Raw genomic sequence first — 27,097 nt, forward strand, 5'->3', positions numbered from 1 at the left:
TATCCTTCCCTGTCACTCCCCTAGAGATCGATCCATCCCTATTGAATATGATTGCATTTGCAGGTGTAAGTCAACCTGATCTTGAGATGGAACTGGCCGATATAGCCGACAAAGATATATGGGTGTCCAAGTTCAAATGCTTGGCTGCTACTCTTAAGGATGTTGCCCGTTAGAAGGCCATTCTGGCTCAGAATCATAAATGGAGTGATATTGAAATCCTTCCCAAACAGGACAAACTTGTGTTCGAAACATGGAATGCCACCCCCAACACTTATATAAACATGAAAAAGTATGCATTTGGAGTCCTGTCGATCTTCGGCTCCACATAAGTATGCGAGCAGGTCTTCTCCAACGTGAACTATATTAAAAACAAACATCGATTATGCCTCACAGATGACAACTTGCAAGCCTGTGTGAAAATGAAGGTAACGTCTTACAGCCCTGATGTGCAGACACTGTGCACTGAGGTTCAGGAGCAAAAATCCCATTAACCAGGTAAATTAAATATTTTAATTAGCTATTAATTTGCAAAAATATATTTTACATTGTTAAGTGAAAAAATCCTTTTTTTTTCTTCAGATTGACAGTTAACTGCACGATCCGGTATATAGCATTAAGGTAAGAAACAATATATGCAGTGTTATATTTGTTTTAAATGTCGCAATGGTTTTGTGGCTCCCAGGTGTTTTTTTTTCCGTCGGAAACGGGTCCAAGTGGCTCTTTATGTCTTAAAGGTTGCCGACGCCTGCGCTAAGGTGTTTTCATCACAGACTCCAGTCCCTTCATCATGAGAAAATAACAACTCTTTTTAGGCATTTTCAGATGTCTCTTTCATAGGATGTGACATTTCTTCTTTTATTTATTTATTTTTTTATCCTCACCTGAGGATATGTTTCAATTGATTTTTAGAGAGCAGGTAAGAGAGAGGGAGAGACAGAAACATCAATGTGAGAGGGACACTTTGATTGGTTGCCTCCAGCATGAACCCTGACCTGGGCCCTGGCCAGGGAGGAGCCTGTAACCTAGGTACATGCCCTTGATCAGAAATCAAACCTGAACCCTATGGTCAGCAGGCTGAAGCTCTATCCACTGAGCAAAACTGGCTAGGGTAGGATATGACATTTCTTAACCTCTCTTGCAGCAGTCTTTTTACCCCTTCAGGAGTGTAGTGGAAAAACCCTAGATTACCTTCTTGGATTCTTATTACCCAAGTTACCAAGAACACTGCAAGTGGTGGCATGCAGGGAGTTTAGCCAATGAGTAATCAGAAAAGGTGTTTATGCTTGAACTGGTTTGGCTCAATGGATAGATCATCAGCCTGCAGACTGAAGGGTTCCAGGTTTGATTCCTATTAAGGGCATGTACCTTGGTTGGGGCACAACCCCAGTGGGGAGTATGCAGGAGGCAGCTGATCAATGTTTCTCTCATTGATGTTTCCAACTGTCTATCACTCTCTCCTCTTCTTTCTCTCTTTTTTTTTTTAAATAAATTTTTATTGTTCATATTATTACAAATGTTCCTTCCCTCCCCACCATTGCTCTCCTCCACCAGGTTCCCACCCCACTCTCTGCCCTTTCCCCACTCCCCATTGTCTTCATCCATAGGTGCACAGTTTATGTTCAGTCTCTTCCCACATCCCCCTCTCCCCTTTTCCCCAAGAATCATCAATTCACTCCCCTTCCATACCTCTGATTCTATTATATTCAACAGTTAATATTGTTCATCAGATTTTTTTTAAAATTTCCTTGGTTTTTAGATTCACTTGTTGATAGTTTATGTATTTGCTGTTCATAATTTTTATCTTTATTTACTTTCTCTTCTGAAAGAACCCCCTTCAGCAATTCATATAATTCTGGTTTGGTGTTGATGAACTCCTTTAGCTTTTTTTTTTTTTTTTTTTTTTTTTTTTTTTTTTTTTAATTAGTGAAGCTCTTTATCTGACCTTTGATTCTGAGTGATAGCTTTGCTGGATAGATTATTTTTGGCTGTAGGTTCTTACTATTCATCACCTTGAATATTTCTTGCCATTCCTGTCTGGCCTGCATGGTTTCTGTTGAGAAATCAGCTGACAATCATATAGGTGCTCCTTTATAGACCTTTCAGAGCTTCTTTGCTCTTGCTGCTTTTCATATTCTCTCTTTGTCTTTTGCTCTTGGAATTTTAATTATGATTTGTCTTGGTGTGGTCCTCTTTGGATTCCTTTTGTTTGGAGTTCTGTGCGCTTCCTGGACTTGTAAGTCTAATTCTTTCACCAGGTGGGGGAAGTTTTCTGTCACTATTTCTTTCAGTATGTTTTCAATATCTTGCTCTCTCTCATCTTCTGGGACCCCCATAATTCTGATGTTGGTTTGCTTGAAGTCCCAGAGGTTTCTTACATTACCTTCAATTTTCTGGATTCTCTTGCCTTCTAGCTTCTGTGGAGGAGTATCTTCTGGCTCTTTATGTTCCAAATCTTTGCCTTGATTCTTGCGATCTTGCATTCTGTTTTTAGGACTCTGTATAATATTTTTTATTTCAGACAATGTATTCTTTATTTCTTGTTGATCCCTTATCATTTCTTGTTGACTCCTTATTAATTCTAGTTGATCTCTTTTCATAACCTCATAGGTCTTATCGATCTTTTCTAGGAAATTCTTGAAAAACCTTATAAGACTAGACTTGAACTCTATATCCAGTCACTTTTTGTCCTCCATTTCTTTCGTTTGTGATCTATTTCGTTGTCGCATTTTGCAGCTACAGATGGGGCGGAGTTTCAGGGTGGAGCCTAAGGCCTTGGCTTCCGTCAGCCCCGCCTATGTGGCTCCTGGTTCTCAGGGTCCTTCAGTACTTGCTGCAAGTGCCTCTGAGAGAAAGGTGCCCTCGATTTTCGCCTGCTACCAAACAGTCTAGGCTCTCCCCAAACAGTTCAGTTGGTAGTGGGATTGGAGGTGGCATTCAGAGCAGTCTGGAGCCCCTGTCTCCTTCCAGCCAGGGCAATTCTGCAGCACAGCCAACCGTCCCTTCTCTGCGCACAATGTGCGCGCCTCTGGGACTGCCTTTCGCCACTCCCTGGGGTTCCGCCTTACAGCCCAGCTCCCTCTGTTTGAGCCTGGGTCCCCGCAGTCGGAACTGGGGCCCAACACAGTCAGGAGCTTTTATCTCCTTCCCGCTAGGGAATGCCAGCCAGGCACTCAGCCTCCTTCCTCTCCGGCTCCCTCTTCTCCGCGCGCGCCGTGTGTCTCCATACCTTAGGCTTTTACAGCTCCTCCGTGCTTCCTTCTGGTTTTCTCCTTGCTTCTCGTTGTAGAATTTCTAGTCAGTCAACTTTCCTGTAGTTCTGGGTAATGTCCATTTTATATTTTAGTTGTATTTTATTGAAATTGTTGTGTGCGGCTGCGGCTAGGTGTTTACCTGGGCAGCCATCTTGGATTCTCTCTCCCCTCTTCTCTTTAAAAAAATCAATAAAAATATTTTTTAAAAAGGTATTTCCTCTGCAGCTCATGAGCAGAGGACCCCCCTGTGTTAAGTCCACTGGGCTAGGAGCATGTCCCATGGCCGGGGGTGGGGTGGGCACACCCCCAAGGCAGAAGCCCTGTGTTGTGTGCACCAGGCTAGGGCTATGGACCTGAGCTGCTGCTTGGCACTGGTGCACACACAAGTGGCCAAGGGCAGGAACATCTTCCCCCTCAGAGCCTGTGTTCGTAGGCCTGGAATGGCTGGGGGTGTTCTGGGACCCTGGCCGCTCATGGCCTATGCACGGGTCTAAAGGCTAGGAGTGGCCTGGTTCCCGAAAATGTTCCTAGCACCCAGGCCACTCGCTCAGCACCTGCGTAGGCAAATTAACCCATATTTGTTGGGTTAATTTGCATACTCACTCCTGATTGGCTGGTGGGTGTCACGGAGGTATGGTTAATGTGCATCTTTCTCTTTTATTAGTATAAAAGAGTGGTTCCATTAATAAATCTAGTTGTCCAACTGGCACCACCCATAGTTATTACAATTTAATATAGACCATATTTCCTGTGCTGTACCGTACATTTCATGACTATTTTATAATGACAGCAGAGGTTTTAAGGATAGTATGTCAAGGTTTAATCCTCAGACTTTCCTATCAGAGAGTGGTATGTTATATCCAAAGAAGGTAAGTCTCTTAGTAATAGTTAATAGATTTCACTATTAAAATTTAACCAGAAATGGTCATTTTACTGCAATGTCAAATTATTTATAATGGGAGATAGCTCATATAATTTATCCACTATCCCCTTCCCAATATTAAACATTAGAGGCCCAGTACATAAGGATCACCTCAGCCTGGCCTGCACCCTCTCCAATCCAGGACCCCTTGGGGAATGTCTGACTGCTGGTTAAGACCTGATCCCGGTAGTCAGACAACCCTCTTATAATCCAATCCCGGACCGCTGTCTCCTAACTGCTCACCTGCCTGCCAGCCTGATCACCCCTAATTGCCTCTGCCTGCTGGCCTTATCACCCCTAACTGTCCTCCCCTGCTGGCCTAATCACACCTAATCACCTCTGTTTCGGCCCCCACCACTGTGGCTTTGTCTGGGAGGACCAGACGACTGGAAGATGTCTGGTCAACCTGATTAATTAGCATGTTACCCTTTTATTAGTATAGATGTACTTGTTCATTGTACACATTGTAAGAGGGACATCTGACTTTCTTTCCTTCAGTCTTCACTGAAGCATAGCTCATCATGCTTTGTTCTCTCTGGGTATCAGGCCAATGGTCTGTTAGAGCCTTCTGGTATCAGATTCACAGCTTTTAGTTTCCCAGGACTCTCAGTATTTTTAGCCTTCAATGTGGACTTGGGAGTCCTGGTCTATTTCCTCGCTATATACTCCAATATTCTGTGAGGCTATACACAGAACTTGTTACCATTATGACCTTTATTTTGGCACAATGTTGAAAGTGGAATTTCTGAGACTTGTAATCTTCTTCTATACAGGATGGGCAGTAGTCTAGATATTCTTGGATATGTTTTTCATCTATATAAAATTTCTATTACCTACTGCAAATGAAACACAGAGGGTTAGGGGAATGAGGTACTGTGTAACTTTGGAATCTAGGCAGCATCAAAACCAATTCCAACATTCTTAGATCCATGACCAATGTATATCCCACACCTCCCCGCACCAATGTATATCCAGCATCCAGGGTGATTCCTAGCATATAGCAGGTGTCCAATGAATTAGCTTCACAAAAAAATAGGTTTTTCCTGTTCATATAAATATTACACGTTCGCTGGAAAGAAAAACAAACAAACAAACAAAAAAAGAAAGTGCAGAAAGGTAAACAATAAACACTTGATACTCCACCAACTCTGAAAAAGCCATCATTAATTTTGGAGACCACTCCTTCATTCATGGCTTTCAAAAGTTCACACAAATACATAATTTTACATAGAATTTTGTTCCACACATGCTGTACTTTCATTTCTCTTTTTACTGTCTTTTCCCTTATTCATCACCTATTTCTCCTCTTCTCTGCCTCCCTTCAAGTTAACCAATGTTAACTGTCTGGTGTAGATTCTTCCATACCTGCTTCCATGTTTATCTAATCTCACACACATAGAAATGGGTGTAATTATTTAACAAAAATAAAATATACATATACATATCTGTTACTTACTAAAGATTATGGAAATACATTGGAATCAATTATTGTAGATATAACTCATTTAAAAAATTACTCTCATGCTATTCCACACATCAGTATATATCGCAATTCATCCAACCATTCTCCTATTATTAGCCATTTTGTCTTTATGTGTATTTTTATGCATTAATGCTGTTATTTCTATGGGAAAGACTTCTGGGTCAAAGCTTTTTATTTTTAACTTTTTGGTAAGAGTACATGGTTTCCCGAACACCACTCACTAAAGATCTTTTAATTTTGCCAACTCCATGAAGTTAAAGTGATATCTGAGAGGGTGTTGTAATTTGCATTTCCCTGAACTACTTAAGTTCATAATATTTTCATAGGTTAATGGCCATTTTCAGTTTATCTTCTATCAACAGCCTGCCAGCCAAGAAGGGTTAAAGACTTCAATGTAAAAAATAAAGTTATCAGAATCTTAGAAACAAATTTAGGATACTATGTATAACCTAGGAATTAAGGAGACCCTTTAACTAAAATAGTACATCAAGAAAAAAAGGAAAAATAAAAAATATATATTTTACTATAAAAATAAAAATATGGGACTTCTATTATATAAAAATATAAAGACAAATGCTAGATTAAGAAAAACAACTGCAACACAGATGACAAAGGATGAATATCTAAAATATATAAGAGCACTTCCAGATTTATTAGCCAGACAAACCAATAGAAAAAACAGGCAAAAGTATATAGGCAATTCATTAAAGATAACCTGTTATATGAATAAAGTATCAAATCTGGATGAAGGTTTTTATTTGTCCATTATTGCACACCATTGTGAATTTTCTTATAACTTACAAGATTTAATGTGATTGTTTTCCTCATTCATATGTTTATAGATTATCTTTTTCTGTTTTTTTTTTTTTTTCTGGCAAATTGATTCCTAAAAGTCTTCCCACATTCATTATATATACAGATTATGACTTTTCTTATAGACAATTGGATAACTTATTATTCTTTATATTAACTGAGTTTCTCTCTGATGTACTCTTTGATGTACAATAAGGCTTGAGCTACTCTTTCCACAGTCATTACATTTATAGGGGTTTTCTCCAGTATGCATCCTCAGGTGTGCAGTAAAGTCTGAGTTTGTGCTGAAGGCTTTTCCACATTCTTCACGTTTATAGGGCTTCTCCCCAGTATGAATTCGCTGATGTAGAGTTAGTTGTGAGAGGGTAATACAACCTTTTCCACATTCTTTACATGTATAGGGCTTTTCTCCAGTATGTGTTCTCCAATGTACTGTAAGGTATGAACCTCTCCTGAAGGCTTTTCCACACACATTACATTTATAGGGTTTCTCTCCACTATGGATTTTCTGATGTTCTGTGACATATATCATCTGGCTAAATGCTTTCCCACAGTCATTACATTTAAATGGTTTCTCTCCGGTATGTGTTCTCTGATGGGTATTAAATCCTGAGTTACTTGTGAAAACCTTCCCACATTCATTACATTTATAGGGTTTTTCTCCAGTATGCCTTCTTTGGTGCACAGTAAGCTGTGATGTATTAGTAAAATGCTTTCTCACATTCATTACATTTATATGGTTTTTCTCCAGTATGGGTCCTTTGATGTACAATAAGGTATGACTTAGTCCTGAAGAATTTTCCACAATCACAGCATTTATAGGGTTTCACTCCAGTATGAATTTTCTGATGCTCCTTAAGATTTACCATTTTAGTGAATGCCCTTTCACAGTCAGTACATTTATATGGTTTCTCTCCAGTATGAACCCTCTGATGTACAGTTAAGTGTGATTTTATTCTGAAAGATTCCCCACATTCATCACATAGATAAGGTTTCTCTTCAGTGTGAATTTGTTGATGTATAATTAGAGATGAGGAACGCATGAAGGTCTTTCCACATTCACTTTTATAAGGTTTCTCTCCTGTATGCATTCTGTGGTGTACTGTAAGGCATGAATAATTAATGAATGCTTTCCCACATTCATTACATTTATAAGGTTTTTCTCCCGTATGAATTCTCTGATGTTCTGTGAAATTTGCTATACGATTGAATGCTTTCCCACATTCATTACATTCATAGGGTTTTCCCCCAGTATGAGTTCTTATATGTACAATAAGGCTTGAATTACTTCTATAGGCTTTTCCACATTCATTACATCTAAAGGGCTTCTCTCCAGTATGAACTCTCTGATGAACATTAAAAATTGTGGTATTCTTAAAGGATTTCCCACACTCATTACATTTATACGGTTTCTCTTCAGTATGGGTCTTCAGATATACATTAAGATATGACTTATTTCTGAAGGCTTTCCCACAATCATTACATTTGTAGGATTTCTCTCCATTGTGAGTTTCTTGATGTCGTGCAAGTTTTGATTTATCACTAAAAGCCTTTCCACATTCACTACATTTATAGAGCTTCTCTCCAGTTTGAATTCTCTGGTGCTGATTAAGGCGTGCACACTGGTTAAAAGATTTTCCACAGATATTACACTGATAAGGTTTCTCCTTAGTATAAATTCTCTGATGTACCATCAGTGATGAAGAAGCAGTAAAGGCCTTTCCACATTTGTTACACTTATAGGGTTTTTATCCAGTGTGAATTTTTTTATGTTGACTAAGATATGAAGGCTGACTAAACATTTTCCCACATTCATTACATTCATAAGATTTTTCTTTAGTGTGAGTTCTCTGATGTTGAATGAGTAATGACCTATAACAAAAGGCCTTTTCACATGTACTACATTTATAGGGTTTTTCTTTATTATTGCTTCCCCCCCCCCCCTAAATTAAGTTCTGAAGTAGACCTTATAGCATTGCTGCCTTCTGTATTCTTGCAATATTTCTTCCCCAAATGGGTATCTGTATTCAAATCTAAATTCTCTGTGAAATTTTCCTCATTATTTTGGCATTTGCTGTGGAACTCTTCTGTGATAACTCCTGGTTATGGACAAAAAATAGACCCAAATTTAATGCCTTTTTGGCAAGTGTGAACTTTCTTCTGTGTAACTATTCTTTGGCTCTGACTCTCCTGACTATTTTGCAGTCTCAAAATTCTGTCATTCCATTTCCATAATCCTCCCATTCTGGAGTCCCATAGGCCATTCTCTTCAAGTTTCTCTACTATGGTCTCCTGTGACAAATCCTCAAAGATATCCTCTGTTAGTATAGCATTCTTGGTTGCTGGTTTGGTCTCCAACTCTGGGGTGAGGGGGAAAAGAAAAATCAAATGAATCCATTTTCTATGTTATCACTGAACTGAATAAGAGGAAAACTTGGGCTGACAATGAATATGTTGTTTTTAACTGCTTGCAAATTCACCTTGTTTTCTAGGAAGAAGGAGTTAAAGTTAAGGGAGGCTGGTTGGGAAATGAACCAAAATAGTAAATTCAAGAAGTTTTTATCTATCCAAAAAAGTAATTTATGGTAATGCTCCTAGAATCTAAGTCTCTCAAATATTTCTCTTCTCATTCTCTTTAGAGTCAACTTCAATTTCTCTTTTAAAAAATCCTCTCTGTAGGAAGCTCTTTTCATTGATTTATAGAGAATTGAAGAGAAGAAGAGGGAAAGGGAGAGGGAGAGACCCACATAGACATTTAAAAGATCAGCAGGGGACAGTATGCCATAAAATTTAAATGTTGTTAGATTAGATAGAGCAATCCCTAGATAAACTTAATTTATTGAAACAAAAAGAAATAGGAAAAGTTCTATAATTACAATAGAAATAGAAGCTGTAATTAAAATCCTTGCACAATAAAAACTTCAGGTCAACATGGCTTTCCTGGTGAATTCTATGTACCATAAAATATATAACTTCACCCCTCTCTCAACTCTTTATTGTTGTCACAATAAATTGATGGTCTAGCTTTACATTTTATTTAAAATACAGGTGCTATTAAAATAAAATACCTCCATCTTCCCACTACCAGTTGACCTATATCTTCTCCATCTTTTCTAGTGATACAACAGGGGAGGTGGCCTTCCTTTTATTCCATTCTAGATTCTCCCCCTTTCCATCCTCTTTTATCTTTTTAGATACTTTAGTAGCTTTAGCTCCCATGGGATATATCCAATATCTACTTTTCATTCACTCTTTTTAAAAAGAATAACTAATATATAAAACAACATAAGTAACACATAAGCAAGTATGGATGGCATCATAATAAAATGAATACTTAAATGAAATAGAACATACTTATTTCTTTCCATCTTCACTACTATCATACTTAATCAATGATCTCTTGCGTAGAATAATTTTAACAATCTCTTATGCTCTTAAATTCAATTTCCATGAACAGGGTTATCATTGATTAAAATCTTTCAATGCTTTCACACTCACTTTGATTAAAATCCATACTCTTTAACATCATCTACAAAACCCTAAATAGACAGTCTCCTGTGTCTCTAATCTTATTCTATCCCAGTCTCCCACACACTTATGCTTCATCACAGCAGCTTCTGTTGGTTTCTAGAACACATTACATTCTTTTCTGTATCAGGTTATTTGCCTGGAAGGTTCCTCTTTTCCTCTTCCTATGGCTGGCTTTTTCTCATCCTTCAAGTTTCCACTTGAATGTTACCCTCAGAAGCCTTCCTTGATCATACTATCTGAAGATGGCAATCACATTTCCCACCCCGGTTATTCTTTCATACCCCCCAGTTTATCTCACAACTAAAAGTTCTTACTATCACTATTTAGCTTGTTTTTGTTCACTTACTTATTATTTCTTAAAAAGTAATCTTCATGAGGGCAGGGACCTGGTCCATCTTACTGCTGTAGACTAGTACTTAACTGTGCATGTATAGTTGACTCCATCTTAAAACTGATCTTTCTGAGCCCTTAACCCCATCCCTTTTCCCCTTGGGAAAACCATGAATGTGTATAGAGACTCCAGGTTAATTGTTAATTACCATTAATCCTTCCTCCACCACTAGTCCTTCATCCTATGAAAGGTGCCCTTAATGTTAAGCTTGTCCTGGGGCTAGAGCCTCCATTATCAAGTCCTTTTGTTGTCCTATATCACCTTGTATTCCTTTTATAGTAATGGGTACATTTCTTAGGAAGTTATAGAACAGGTGGTCTGGGGGGTGAATGGGGCAAGGATCTATGTTGTCCAGAACCCACCTAGGACTGTGTTTCTGTAAGCTCCCTATTAACACTCTTTAAATTGACAAGCCAGACTTGTCTGCTTTGTTCTTTGGCCTCTCAAATCCTTTGGAATTTGGGGGCTGCTTTGCATACACAGTCTTTTCATGAAACACTAACCCAGTTTGCAGTATACAGATGTTTAATAAACACTGATTATATAAATATTTTGATTCTCAACTGATTTTTTTGTTTGTGTTCTTAATTATTTGAAAATCCAAATCTGAGAGATTGTCCATGATATCCAAGATTATTTGTATTCTCAATTAAGAACCCCTAATGGCCGAAACCGGTTTGGCTCAGCGGTAGAGCGTCAGTCTGCGGACTGAAAGGTCCCAGGTTCGATTCCGGTCAAGGGCATGTACATTGGTTGCGGGCACATCCCCGGTGGGGGGTGTGCAAGAGGCAGCTGGTCGATGTTTCTCTCTCATCGACGTTTCTAGCTCTCTATCTCTCTCCCTTCCTCTCTGTAAAAAAATTAATAAAATATATTAAAAAAAAAAGAACCCCTAATGTTTCTGCAGGCTTAAAGATGAAGAAAGTAAAATAAAGACCAAGTATATTTAGCTTAAAATAAATCAGTGTTGATTCTCAAGAAAGCACTTTCAGAAAAATCAATAAATGAAAACCATATCAGATAATGATTAAACAAAGAAAAAATTATAAATTTAATTGGAAACAATAGAACTGAAAGGAATATTTTATGTATGTTAGAATAAAGAAGGAATAAAGGAACAGTAATTAAAATCCAAGAATGTATGCATCCCTATGTTCATAGCAGCACAATTTACAATAGCTAAGATCTGGAAACAGCCCAAGTGCCAATTAGTAGTCGAGTGGATAAAAAAGCTATGGTACATTTATACCATAGACAACTATGCAGCAGTAAAAAAAGAAGGATCTCTTACCCTTTGAGACAGCATGGGGGGACCTGGAGAGTATTTTGCTAAGTGAAATAAGCCAGTCAGAGAAATAAAAGTATCACATGATCTCACTCATTTGTGGCATCTAATGAACTGATGAACAAAATAGATTCAGAGACACAGAAGTATGAAACAGACTGTGGAATCTCAGAGGGAAGATAGTGGTGGGTGGCTGGGTGGGAAAAGATCAACCAAAGAATTTCTATGCATATATGCATAACCCATGGACCTAGACAATAGTGTGGTGAAGGCCTGGGGCAGAGGGTGGGCTAGAAGGGGTCAATGGGGGGGTAAAGGGAACATATGTAATAGTTTCAACAATAAAGGTTTAATTAAAAAAATCATTAATCCAAGAAAGCAAAATAGGATAGACAGGAACTAAAAGTAGAGGACTAAGAGAGGGGGAGAGGGGAAAAAGAGAAGGAAATTGAGGGAGAGGAAGAAAGGTATATGGACAGAGGAAGAGAAAAAATCTTTTCCTCTGAGATAGCTTTGAGAAAAGATACTCTCTAAAATATTTCAGATATTCTGACTCATCCATGGAATAAATCCCATCTTCCTGGTTCTTATGAACTCACATGGATAGGGGACTCTTGAAATTTCTCTCACTACCACCCATGGTACTTTTTTATCTTCCAAATGAGATATCATATCTGGTTTGGAAACTGTAAGCCCTGTTCAAAAAAAAAAAAAAAAAAAAAAAGAATAGGATTTGATTGTGCCTATGAGAACTATCGTCAAATTCAGTCTCAGCTCTTAATCTCCTGTGTAGAGTGGCTATTGTAGAAGTTCTAGAGATATGCTGTCCAATAACAATTGTCAATAGTTTCATGTAGCTATTTAAATTTGAATTAGTTAAAATTACATAATTTTTAAAATATATTTTATTGATTTTTTACAGAGAGGAAGAGAGAGGGATAGACAGAAACATCGATGACAGAGAATCATCAATCAGCTGCCTCTTGCACACCCCCCACTGGGGATGTGCCCGCAACCAAGGTACATGCCCTTGACCGGAACTGAACCTGAGACCCTTCAGTCCACAGGCTGACGCTCTATCCACTGAGCCAAACCGATTTTGGCAAATTACATAGAATTTAAAACTTAGTTCTTCAATTAGACTAGCCATATTTGAAGTGCTCAAATGGCTAGTGCTTGGCATACAGAACAGCACTGAAGTGGACCATTCCCACCAGTAGAACGTTCTACTGTATAATGGGTGTCACAGAGAATTACAAAGGTATTTTGAAGTTCAACACTATGGCCCCAAGTTTGTTGGGATAACAGATCATGAGAATAATCTACTTAGAAAGAAAAGGAACAAAAAGATACTTATGAGAGTGACTAGAAAAAACTTTAGTTCTAAATCTGAGGAATTGTCAACAATCTATAAGATTCCAATGAAATATATATTTCTTACTCTATAATGGGTAGACAATTTAGTTAAGAGTAAGGAATAGCCAACTCTCAACAATATGCTCCTAAGATTATGAGATTTTTATGCCAAAATTCAGCAAACCTGGTCAAATGGGTAGATGCATATACTTACCCAGGGAGACAAGATTCCTATAATTCTCTAGCATCACATCCCTGTGCAGGCCCCTCTGTGTAGGGTCCATCAACCTCCACTCTTCCAATGTGAAGTCTATAGCCACATCTTTAAATGTCACTGATTCCTAAAATAAAAACAGCATGATCACCCAGAGACTATTTAATAAGACCTATTAGGTAGAATAATTCATACACAAGTGAGGGAGAACTTCAGAAATCAGAATCACCAAATGACTATAGAAGTTAATAAATTCAACCGTTAAAGAATGTATGAATCTTCCCAGTGACAAGAACTTAAAGCCTTAAGAAGAAGCCCATTCTATTTTTAGTTTTATCTACTAGCAGGATTTATTTTTCAGATTAATTCAAATCTGGCTTTCTATAACTTCAAAAAAAAATTGGTCCGACTATATTATCTGGAGTCACACTACATGCTTTCCCCCTTCCCTATAAAGTTTTTATAATATTTGATAACAGCTACTAGTTTTCACCCAAAGCATCCTTTCTTTTTAAAAACTCTGGCTTATGTATAATATAAACGCTTTTTCAGTTCCAATCTATAAAATATGGCTTATCAAAAGATAAATTTTGTCATTCAGATGAGAGAAAAAGATTATAAGCTCTCTCTTTGAAAAATAAAAAAAAATCACAGAACTTTGTGGAATTTCTTTGGTCAGAATATGAAATATATGTGCAACTGTGTAAAAATAAAAGAATCTACCATAAAAAATTTAATCTTAGCTACTAAAAGAAAATAGAGAGCAGGAAACTGTAATAAAAGCCAGAGTCCACTGAATATTTCTTGTTTTGAAGATTTACTTTTGAACTATGTGAATATAGTATTATAAAAGAAATACTTAAATTCAAAATAATCTATAAGCCTATTTGCTCTAAAAATAAACAAAATTGACATCTTCAGAACATTTCATCCCAAAGCCATGGATATACATGTAGAACAGGTGGTCTGGGAGGTGCACATGGGACATTTGCAAAATTAGACCACATATTAGGTCACAAGCAAAGTCTCCCCAAATTCAAGAAGACTGAAATCATATCAAGCATCTTCTCAGACCACAATGGCATAATATTAAAAATAAGCTACAATAAAAACAATCTAAAAAATCCAAACACTTGTTATTAAACAATGATTGGGCTACCAAAGAGATCAAAGAAGAAATTAAAAACAACCTGGAAACTAATGACAATAAAAACACAACAATTCAAAAATCTATGAAAGCAGTCCTGAGAGGGAAGTTTATAGCTCTACAGGCCTACCCACCCCCCCCCGCAAAAAAAAAAAAAAAAAAACCCAAAAAACAAAAAACTGAGAAAAAATGGTAGTAAATCATCTAACTTTACAACTTAAATAATTAGAAAGAGCAACAAGAAAAGCCTACTGTAAGCAGAAGGATGGATATAAAAAAGATTAGAGCAGAAATAAATGACATAGGGACAAAAACAAACAAACAAACAAAAAAACCAAAAACAAAAACAAAAAATCAATGAAAGCAAGAGCTAGTTCTTTGAAAGGATAAACAAGATTGATGAGCCTCTAGCAAGGCTAACCAAGAAGCAGAAAGAGGACTCAAACAAAATCAGAAATGAAAGAAGAGAAATAACAACAGACCCCAGAGAAATAGAAAGGATTGTTAAAAAATACTATGAAACAGTCATAAAAAAGCTTCCACCAAACAAAAGCTCAGGAACAAACGGCTTCATTGGGGAATTTTACCAAATATTCAAGGAAGAACTAAAACATACCTTCTCAGACTATTCCAAAAAATTCTAGAGGAAGGAACACTTCCAAAATCCTTCTATTGTATGAAGCCAGAATCAGATAAAGACAGCACAATGAAAGAGAATTACAGGCCAATATCCCTCATGAACATAGATGCCAAAATCCTCAACAAAATTCTAGCAAATTGGATCCAGCAGTACATAAGAAAGATCATACACCATGACCAAGTAGGGTTTATCCCAGGAATGCAAGGATGGTACAATATCTGCAAATCAATAAATGTGATACATCACATAAACAAATTGAGAGATAAAAATCACATAGTCATATCAATTGATGTGGAAAAAGTATTTGACAAAATCCAACACCCTTTCTTGATAAAAATCCTCAACAAGGTGGGAATAGAAGGATTAGACCTCAACGTAATAAAAACCATATATGATAAACCCATAGCCAACATCATACTCAATGGGCAAAAATTAAAACCATTTCCTCTAAGAACAGGAACAAGACAGGGATCCTCACTCACCACTCCTGTTCTACATAGTATTGGAAGTACTAGCCACTGCGATTAAACAAGAAGAAGAAATAAAAGGCTTCCAAATTGGAAAAGAAGTAAAGCTGTCCTTATTCACAGATGACATGATACTGTACATAGGAAACCCTAAGGACTCCATAAAAAATTATTAGACTTAGTAAATGAATTCAGCAATGTAGCAGGATACAAAATTAACACTAAGAAATCTATGGCATTTCTATACACCAATAGTGAACTACAGAGAGACTGAAAAAGCAATCTCAGGCTAGGGTGTGGCAAACAGCGTTAGCTCCCAGCCAGCCAGCTGTCCCTGCGCCTCCAAGCCTCCGACTGCGTCCCCAGCACAGCAAACAATTATTCTTGCGAGCAGCTCTGCAAACAAGCCACCCTCACTTTCTGACCTGATGGCAGACAGTCAGGCTTCTCCCCATAGGAGTTTGGGTCCCACGCATCTCCCCAGCAAATGGATTTCAGAGAAATTGGGAGCTTGTCTCCCTTGGGATTGAAGAAAGCAACGCCCGCTGCCAGCCCAGATCGCATGCACCTCTGTACCTCTGCTTTTTAGAGTTTGTGCACTGAATATTCTTTTATCTTTCCTTCTAGTTGTAGAACTTTCACTCAGCCAGCTTTCCTGTGGTTCTGGGTGATAGATGTTTTGTCTTTTAGTTGTAGTTTTGAAATTGTTGTGCAAGGCAGCAGTTTAGATATTTACCTATGCCGCCATCTTGGGTTCTTCCCCTTATAATTTTCTTAATAACATTTTCTTTTATCTAGCTTACTTTATTGTAAGAATACAATGTATAATATGTCTAATATATAACGTGTTAATTGACTGTGTTATCAGTAATACTTCTGGTCAACAGTAGTTAAATTTTTTGAGAGTCAAAAGTTATATGCAGATGTTTCACAGCAGGGATATTGATGCCCCTAACCCCTGAATTGTTAAAGAGTCAATTGTATACTTAACATTAAAAAAGAATCTGTTATAGATTATATTATATTATATGTGCTTCAAAATAATTAGGGTTATAGGCAAAAAATAAGATTTTCCATGAATTGATAATTGTTGAAGATGGCAATAGATTCATCAAGATTCATCAAACTACACTCTCTACTTCTGTATAAGTATAGTGCATATTATTTGTCAGGTCCTGATCTAAAGACTTTTTATGTAATGACTGAATCCTCAATAGGGAAAGTATTATCATCTATAATAACCAAAGTGTAATATGCTAATTAGACCAACATCCTTTTGGACTACCTTCCAGATGAAGCTGGGGCTGTGAGGAAAGCCTGGGTCCAGGATGCCAGAGGGAAGCTGGTGCTGCCAGCCAGGAGAAGAAGGCCTATTCTTGCACAAATTTCATGCATCAGACCTCTAGTCTACAGATAAGGAAATTGAGGCATGGAGAGGGTAAGTGCGTCGCCCAAGTTCACAAGGAGACAAAGTCTAGGTTCAAACCAGGCAGTTTGGCTCATGACTTGTTAATCACTGTACTCAATGATCTAGTAAATTAAGATCCCTTATTAACTGACTAATGAGGCAAAGGTCTCAAATTATATAGTATTTGGCTAAGGTGTGCTCTATATCAGAAGAAACACATTATCTCAGGGGTGTTTTCTGTCAGATACATATGCCTATTAAACTATTTAAATCTTTTATTTGCATCTCAAACTTTGCAAAGCATGTTTTATCTAATTTTGCTATTGATAAAATATGGCTAACGTGGGAGACTACAGTTCATAAACTTTATTGCTAATCATTTCACACAAAAATTACAATAATTTTTTTAAAATTACAATAAATTTACTACCGTTTTCCCCAAAATAAGACAGTGTCTTATAATTTTTTCTCCCAAAGTTGTGCTAGGTCTTATTTTCAGGGGATATCTTATCTTTCCATGCACTAGGTCTTATTTTCGAAGGATGTCTTATTTTCGGGGAAACATGTTAGCTGTTTTCTTTTGCAATTAAGAGCTAATCCCCAGGAAAAATCCAAGAAGGCCTTTAGGTCTCACCTCTGGTTTACTTTGAAGTTCTCTACAAGCAAGAAGTAAAGGGTAAGTCAAAGTTGTAAACTGCCTGTTTAAGAGTAGAAGATATGTCAAACACAAACAAAAGCCCTTTGGTAAATGCTGGAAGACTTAGTGGCTTATGATTTAAGGAAATCTATGTCCAATCATTAACTAATTACTATGTTAATCAGAGATTTCAGTGGCCATACATGATATAGAATACAATCTTTACTGAATTAGTCCAGAAGAGTCACTAAATAAACAAAATAGCAGCAGCAGTAACTACAACAAATTGCAACAACAAATCTTGGTGAGGGGAGAATCTGATTTCCAGAGTGGCCACATTGTATTATTTAAAATACTATATTTTCAACAAAAATTACAAGACACACAAAGAAAAGGAAAGGCATGGGCCAAAATAGTAAAAGCAAGATAAACAAACAAACAAACAAACAAACACACCAACAATGGAAATTGTTGAGGAAGGCAAGAAGTTATACTCAATAAATAAAAACTGTTACAAATATATTGAAAAATGTAAAGAAAACCAGGTCTAAAAATTAAAAGAAATGATGATATCTCATTAAATAGAAATTATAGAGTTGATACAATAACACAAATGAAATGAAATATTCACTAGAAAGTTTCAGTGAAAGGAAACAGCAAATTTGAATAGCACAATGGTCTGAATATTTGTGTCTCCCAAATTGATACGGTGAAATCCTATTGCCCAAATGTAATGGTCTTAAGAGATGGTGCCTTTGGGAAGTGATTAAGTCATGAAGGTAAGACTCTCATGAATGAGATTAGGGTCTTACAAAAAAAGAGACTCCAGAGAGACCCCTAGGTCCATCTACCATGTAAGGAATGATGAAAAGTCTGTGACTTTAGATGAGAGCCCTCATCTGGCCATGCTGGCACCCTGATTTTGAACGTCTAGTCTCCAGAACGGTGAGAAATAAATTTCATCCCATTTAGGAAACAGGCACGTGTCTTGCCTCTTGTCCTAGTCCCAGAGCCTGTAAAGGGGAGCCCACAGGGCTGGCTGGGGAAGAAGCAGAAAGTTTGTTGTAGAAGGAACTGTCTAAGGCACATGTGTCAAACACAAGGCCTGCGGGCCCGCACCGCGCTGTCATCACTGCACTCCGCTGTCAGTTTATGACATTGTCAGTTTATGACTGTTCAGTAAACCATTCGGCCAGCGATTTAGATTTTGGCCCCTTCTCTGATTGAGTTCGACACCCCTAGTCTAAGGGATCATACGAATTTTTAAACATAGAAAGGGAGAAGGAATCACTTGAAAAAAACACTGTGTATTTTTTTAGGCCTAATGAAAGAACAAAGCATGCATAATGGAATCCAACTCTTGGGAGATATCAAAAAGGAAAGTTTCATGTCATTTCTTATATAAAATAGCTGTTCAAATTAACACACAACCATTTCAGTCTTTCTAAATAAAAGTGTTTTTTTTTTAAACTTCAAAAATTTCTTTTGTTGTTTATAAGCCATCCAATCTGCTGTGTCTTGCTACGGAAGCCTGAACAGATGAAGATAATCAGGCAGAAAAAATAATTGGTGACCTTGAAGAAAGATCAATTGAGATTATCCTGACTGTGCACCAGAAGTAAAAAAGAATGAAAAAAAATAAACAGAGATTCTGTAGGTCAACAAGAATACCAATATTGGGAGTCCAAGGAGAGGAAAGAAAGAAATGGGCAGAAAGAAAACTTAAAGACATAATGGCACAAAACTTCCTTAATTTGATGAAAAATATTAACTAACCTTCATATACAAGAATCTCAATAAACACCAACTAGGACAAAATCAAAGAGATCCATGCCTAGATATATCACAATCAAATGGTAAAAGACAAAGAGAGAATCTTCAAAGCAGCAAGAGAGAAGGGACTCAATGTACAAGGGATCCTCAATAGACTGTCAGCTAATTTCTCATCAGACATCATTGATGCTATGAGGCAGTGATATAACATCCAGAATGCTGAAAGAAAAAAATATCAACAAAGAATTCTATATGCAGCAAAATATCCTTAAAAATTATAAACAAAAACTGAGAGAATTCACTGCTACCAGATCTGGGGCCTACAATAAATATTAAAGGGTATCCCTCAAGTGAAATGAAAGGACACTAGATAGTAACACAAACCTATATGAAGAAAAAATACCAGTAAAGATAACTAAAGAAATAAAAAAAATATATAAAATATATTTAAAAAAATATATTTTAAATATATTTTATTGATTTTTCACAGAGAGGAAGAGAGGGGGATAGAGAGCTAGAAACGTCGATGAGAGAGAAACATTGACCAGCTGCCTCTTGCACACCCCCTACCGGGGATGTGCCCGCAACCAAGATACATACCCTTGACCGGAATCGAACCAGGACCTTCCAGTCCCCAGGCTGACGCTCTATCCACTGAGCCAAACCGGTTTCAGTTAAATATATATTTGTTTGTAACTTTTTCTTTTTTATTTAAAAGACAACTACATAAAGTAATAATTATAAAATTGGGTTGATGAAATTCTAATGTATAAAGATGTAATTTGTATGACAATAATAACAGAGGAGGGAGAAGGGAACAAAGCTAAATTGGAATAAAGATTTGTATACTATTAAAACTAAATTAGCATTAATCTAAAATACATTGTTTTATGTCAAGATGTTAACTATAATCCTAAGAAAATAACTAAGGTAGCTAAAAAGAATATTATGAAAGAAATGAAGGGTTTATCAAATGGGGTACTAGAAAATATCTAACAAACACACACACACACACACACACACACACACACAAACCAGTAGAGGAGGAAAAAACAAATAAAAAAGACACAAGACATAAACAAACAAATAATAAAATGGAAGATATAGATTCTACCTTATCAGTTATTAAATTAAAAGTAAATAGATGGAAAAATTAAATCAAGTGGAGAGATTGGCAGAAGAAACTTTTGTTAAAATTATACAAATATATGCTATCTACAGAAGACACTTTAAATTTAAGAACAAAAATAGGTTTACTGTAAAAGGATGAGATAAATATACTACATAACAGTACACAAAAGATAGTGGCAATATTAATATCAGACAAAAGACAAACATTTTTACTAGAAACAAAGAGATATCTCCAATGATAAACTGTTTACTGTATCAATAAGACAAGTTTAAACATATTTTCATACAACAAAAAAACCTAAAAATGCAGGAAGCAAAATTTATGGAATTGAAAAGACAAAGACAATTATAGTTAAAGAGTTTAATGTCCCATTTTCTTTCTTTCTTTCTTTTTTTAAATATATTTTATTGATTTTTCACAGAGAGGAAGAGAGAGGGATAGAGAGTTAGAAACATCGATGAGAGAGAATCATCAATCAGCTGCCTCCTGCACACCCCCTACTGGGGATGCGCCCGCAACCAAGGTACATGCCCTTGACCGGAATCGAACCCGGGACCTTCCAGTCCCCAGGCCGACGCTCTATCCACTGAGCCAAACTGGTCCCGGACCATTTTCAATAATGAATAGAACAACAATGCATAGGATCAGCAAGGAAAGAGATAACTTGAATAAAATACTATGAACAAGCTAGACATCCATACAACACCAAGACACTCAACAACAGCAGAACATATATTTTTTGCAAGTGTACATGAATATTCTCCAGGAGTGACAATATGGTAGGACACAAAACAAGTTCCAATAAATTTTGTGGAAAGAAGATACTGACCAAGAGGGGCTCCTGGTGGCTAAGAGGGGTAAAAGTCACAAAAAAGCTAACATTCTTTCTACACAGGGGCATTTCACACAAACTGCACTTCAGGGAGAAACCTGAACTGAACTGCCTGCCTCTGCACTGAACTACCTGCCTGCCGTGTTCCTGTCGTCTGATCCAGCCCTTATGAATGAGTTTCAGGAATCCAATTTCAACAACAAAAAAATTAGAATGAAGATAAACAAAATAGAGAATAGAAAGACAAAAGAGAAAATCAACAAATGCAAAGTTTGGTTATTTGAAAAGATTACAAAATGACAAACACTTGGATTGACTAAGAAAGAAAATAAGACTCAAATGACTGAAGTCAGAACAACTATATGCCAACAAATTAGATAACGTAGATGAAAAAAATAGACAGATTCCTAGTAAGATGCAAACTACCAAAACTGACTCAAGGCAAAGAAAATCTAAATAGATATATAAATTAACTCCCTATAAATAAAAGTCCAGGTTCAAATGGCTTCACTGGTGAGATCTACCAAACATTTTCAGAAGAATTAACAAAAATCCTTCACTAACTCTTTCAAAAAATAAAAGGAAATAATTCCCAACTCATTCTATGGTGCCAGTATTACCAAAGTAGAAAAAGACATTACAGAACACCACAGACCAATATCTCTTATGAACATACTAGAGGCCTGGTGCATGAAAATTCATGCATTGGAGGACGGGTCCCTCAGCCTCGCCTGCCCCCATTCATAGTCTGGGAGCCCTTAGGGGCAGGAGGCAACCCGATGATCAGAGGAAGGCAACGCCCCATCACACTTCTGCTTCTGCTGCCACTGCCGGCAGCGCAAGCCTTGGCTGGCCCTGGGTACCTGAGCCTTGGGCAGCCCTGGGAGGCTGGGGAGCTGCCATCTGAGGCTTGCCTGCAGTCGGGCTGGCCCTGAAGGGCTGAGAGGACTGGGGGACTCCATAGGTACGCATGCAGAGCTATTGGGCCCGCCTGCTGCCCCAGGGGCTGAGGGGAGTGGGCGCCGCCATCTTCTGGCTGTGGGCCCCACCATCTTTGAGGGCATGGCAGTCAATTAGTATATTCCCTCCTTATTGGCTGTGGGTGCCACCATATTTGAGGGTGGGGCAGTCGATTAGCATATTCCCTCTTTATTAGATAGGATACACAGAATTCTCAACAAAGCTCTAGCAAACTGAATCCAGAAACAAATAAGCAATCATAAATACCACGGCCAAATTGGATTTGTCCAGGAATACAAAGTTGATCTACTATCTGAAAATCAATCAAAGTAATACACCATATTAATAGAATAAAGAACAGAAATCACACAATCATCTTAACAGACTCAGAAAAAGAATTTGACAAAATTGAATAAACCAGAAATAGAAGCAAACTTTGTCAATATGATTAAGACTATCTATGAAAACCCAAATCTAACATCAAACTTTAGTGAACAGTCATATACATTACTCCTGAGACCATAAAAACAAAGATGTCCTCTTTTCTCACTGCAACGTTGTACTGTAAGTTTTAGTAAGGGAAATTAGACAAGAAAGAGAAATAAAAGGTATCTAGATTGGAAAGGAACACATTTCTATTTGCAAATGATATCATCTCTATTTAGAGATGACATTTTCTTGCATATGGAAAACCCACACATACACATACACAAAAACCTGTAAGAACTAAAACTAGTTCAGCAAGGATCAGGATACAAGATCAATATACTTAAGTCAATTATTTTTACACACTAGCAATGAGCATTCAATAAAGAAATGTAGAAAAAAAATCTACTCAAAGTAGCAACTAACACCCAACCTCCACCAAAAAAAAACAAACAAAAAACCACCCCAGGAATAAATTAACAAAAGATATGCAAGACTTGTATACTGAAAAATACAAAACTTCACTAAAAGAACCCTCTCTCCCCACACACAAAATAAGAATACATCCCATATACTATTGGAAAACTTAATATTGTTAAGATAGCAATAGTCCCAAAACTGATGAACAGATTCAACACAATTCCATCTGTTTTTTTTTTTTGGGGGGGGGGCAGAAATAGAAATATTAAAAATTATTAAATAATTGGTTCTACTCAAATTATAATTAAAGCTAACTTCAGTGCTTATAAACAGAATGCAGAAATTAAGGAAGAGCCAGAGAGAATTAATCTTCTGCCAAGGACTCACTCTGTCAGGAGAACAAAAAGAAACCATATAGGAAATTATGGTATTTTCCTAAGGTTCATAATTCAAAGTCTGAACTAACACATAACTTATATTAAAGTCTAAAGAGACATATGTTAAAGAACACTTTAAGAAGCATTGGTCCAGTAAATGTTTCAAAAAATTAATGTAAAGACTGAACCTCAGGATGTATTTTCTCATAAAAACAAAAAGGAAAACTCATATTTACACAAACCATATTTGGAATAAAATTTTTTGAAACTTTCAAAGTATAATTTTCAAAAACATCTCTATATATAAAAGGCTAAGCACTGACGATCTGGCTGGTACATATGACCTGCACTAGCAATTTAAAAATAAACATTGACCCACACATGCATGATACATATAAAACGCTTGCTGGTGCCAATTGCACACATGTGTTCAATCTGTCATTGTCAATTGTGAATTTGGTTGTTTTTGTTGACATTCAACATGGACCACATCGTGATTTATTCATTGACTGCTCGACCATCCAACCGACCAGCTGGTACACGACACTCACTGGCAATTTAAAAATAAACATTGATTCATGTATGTATGATACATGTAAAGCTCTTGCTGGCGCCAATCACATGTATGTTTTAATTTTAAAATACTACTCGACCATCTGTGGGATTATGACTGAAGCCTCTAAGTCAGAATCCCGCCCAGGCGGAACGATACGGCAGCACCGCGGAGCCTCGGTTGGCCTCGGATAGCCGGTCCCTCGCAGTCCCTGCTGGCAGGCCGTGGCGTCCACCCGCCTCACCATGGCGGTGTGGCGTGCTCCGCTGCGTGTCAGGACCTGGGTCCTGTGCAGAGAACCCTTCGTCCTGGGAAACGGGATGTGCCCCCACGCCCTTCACGCAACACACGTTCGTGGGGAACCTGGCGCTAAACCATTCGTAGACGACCTGCTTCTGGGTCGGGGTTTTGTACGTAGCAGAGCAGCTCCCTCGCTGCGATCTATTGAAAGTCAGGCCTCAACACAAGGGTTTGTAAAAAAATAAAAAAGAAAGAAAAAAAGAAAAAAGAAAAAAGAAAAACTAAAAAAAGAAAAAGAAAAAAATAAATAAAATAAAATACTAGTAGAGGGCTGGTGCATGGATTTATGCATTAGTGGGGTCTCTCAGCCTGGCCTGCACCCTTTCGCAATCTAAACAAATTAAACTCATCTTAAGGATGAATAGGAACTGATGTTGATGTATTCTTGATATTTTTAATGTATTGGGTCTTGCAATGTGAAGCAAGAATCAGACCATGTGATACAGGATACTTCATTAGCAATTATGATGTGACTATCTGCCAATTATGGCTGCCAGTACTGAGAGAAATGAAACTTGTCAAATTAATGCTACTAGCCCTGGGATTACAAAATAGCTATCACTTAGGATGGTATTAATTGTGAACGTGCAATGGACTGCGAACATTATAAGTTGGGGGCAGTAAAAGAGCATTCTATTTATTTCCCTTACATACCTTTACCAATTCTGGTTCTTCTGCCTGAAGATGATCTTCACCTGGCTGGGAAACTTCAGGACTCTTAAGGGATACAGGATAAGAACACTCAATAATAGGCTGCCTCTAACCTCCTACAGAGCCTCAAAAAGCACCCACAGTCCACTGTGGATGTAGTATATATGGGATGACCTCTTTTACTGTTTTATTTAGGGCTGGCTGATATCAAGGTCCCAAAGTAACATCCAGTCATAATCTCCTTTCACCTTGTTTGAAACTATATTAACACACACACACACACACACACACACACACATACACACACACACACACACACTATAGGCTTTTAACAAAGAACCTATCAAGACAAAAATAAACTTACAATAAGAGGCCTTTAGATACTACATAATTCTCCTTTTTTATAAGGGGATGGACTCTATTCCTCAGAAAGCATCCATCTTGCTCAAGAATAATATTCAAAATCTATCAACATCATCTGTTTTCTACAGTTGGATCATTACAGTGTTGGGGAGGGCAGCACGTCTTGGTACTAAGGAAATATTTTCAGGGACCTCTTATAACATTGTTTTCTTCCAAACCTTAGAAACTGTCTCTCTACAAGGGCCTGATTTTATAGATGAAATTAAATTTTACTATACATTCTTGTAGCGCTTATCAATTTTAGATTTTGAGTCATTTAAAAATATATGAGTAAAGGTATTTACTTAAATTTCATTGAGAAAAACGTTATCTTAACTCTCCCCTCCCAAGTTGGTACAATGATATGAACTTCAACCTCTGATAATGAGGGATGGGTTTGATCAGGCCAATACTACTAGTAGACAGATACTTTGGGTCTACTAATTAAGTCTAATATTTTTGCTTTTATTAATCTTTTCAAGGGTATGTTTTAAGGACTAGTTACATGTTATATATATGACTATGAAGAATAAAAGATCACTACTACAGGTTATTATGGATCATACCATAACAAATTCTATTTGTAGGCAGTACCTTTCTTCTGAATCTGTATATTTCAAAAGTCACTGCTAAAACACAGCTTTTATCACATTAATACCCATCTCAAACACCTGTGCATGCGCATGCGCACGCGCACACACACACTTCAATGTCTTCAGAGAAACATTAAAAAATTCAGCTTAAATATCTCATTTCCACTATTTTTCAATTTTCCATCTTGAACCACCAGCTCACCCACTGTTTCTCTGCCTGAGTCTTGCCCTAACTCCTTTCTCACTTGAAGTACCTTCACAAATACTTTAATAACTTAAACTCCTATTTATAATTGAATACCAGATTGAATCTATCCCCATGAGCTTTCCATGACCAATTTAGCGCATACTAAATTCCCATTTCTTTCCTTACATAGAACTCATCATCTTTATCATATTGCTAAGCAGCTATTACTTACCAAAATAAATTAGGTAACTATTTCTTTTGTGCCTCATCTCAATGAAATTGTAAGCTGCCTATAGCTATGTACTGTGTCTTAAACTTCTTCTTTTCTCCATGTCATCTATTATGCTTCATCAGTTCTTAATGAGTAAAAAAGAGGAAATCACTGAGAGTGGGCACAAGGGGAATGCTCCCTATGAATTAAGAGACTGAGTGTGTGTGTGTGTGTGTGTGTGTGTGTGTGTGTGTGTACATTTATTTTCCCCCAAAATTTTCTAAGTGAAATTTTCCAATAGAAAAATATCCCATTTGGCTACCCCATAAATCAGTGAAATCTCCTGGAAACAATACACATTTAACATCGTAAGTAAATTCTCAGACTGCCCATCATATCTAAAGATAGCCCTAATATTTTTTAAAAGATCTTGAAATTTGCTTCAGTATGTGTGTTGAATCTTCCTATAGATTGCAGCCTTTACTCACAAATCAAACAATTGGATTCAGTTACCAGGAAAAATGTGGGCAAGGTAGAGAAGTCACAAGACTTCAGGAAAAGACGCCCTCAAACCCAGACAGCAGATCAGAAACAAAGGAAACCCAAACTTATCAGAGATCCAGCTGAAGAAATCACAGCAGCCATGATCTCTGCCTTTTTGTTCCCCTCCTTAGGAGGAGTAGAGTCCTACAGACATGTCTGAGAAAGAGAAATAAGCCATGAAAAACAGTCCTG

At 37.2% G+C, this 27,097-nt stretch overlaps 2 protein-coding genes across 2 annotated transcripts in view; both read right to left on the reverse strand.

Moving 5' to 3' along the window:
• Nucleotides 1–4,292: 4,292 nt before the first annotated feature.
• Nucleotides 4,293–25,037, reverse strand: LOC311610385 (uncharacterized protein). The gene is made up of 3 exons (XM_084861582.1): nucleotides 24,973–25,037; nucleotides 13,247–13,373; nucleotides 4,293–8,829 (listed from the first exon to the last, which is right to left on the reverse strand). Exon 3 carries the CDS (start codon nucleotides 8,161–8,163, stop codon nucleotides 7,171–7,173), a length of 993 nt encoding a protein of 330 aa, XP_084717708.1. The 5' UTR covers nucleotides 8,164–8,829; nucleotides 13,247–13,373; nucleotides 24,973–25,037; the 3' UTR covers nucleotides 4,293–7,170.
• A 1,936-nt stretch (nucleotides 25,038–26,973) lies between these two features.
• ZNF286A (zinc finger protein 286A) overlaps nucleotides 26,974–27,097 on the reverse strand; it is a 35,392-nt gene continuing 35,268 nt past the window's right edge. Inside the window, exon 7 of the transcript XR_014792952.1 lies at nucleotides 26,974–27,049. The gene's annotated coding sequence lies outside the window, so the exon portion shown is untranslated. The remainder of the gene's footprint in view (nucleotides 27,050–27,097) is intronic.

Source organism: Pipistrellus hanaki (assembly GCF_964339955.1).
Source record: "Pipistrellus hanaki genome assembly, chromosome: 16".
NCBI classification, from domain to species: Eukaryota; Metazoa; Chordata; class Mammalia; order Chiroptera; family Vespertilionidae; genus Pipistrellus; species Pipistrellus hanaki.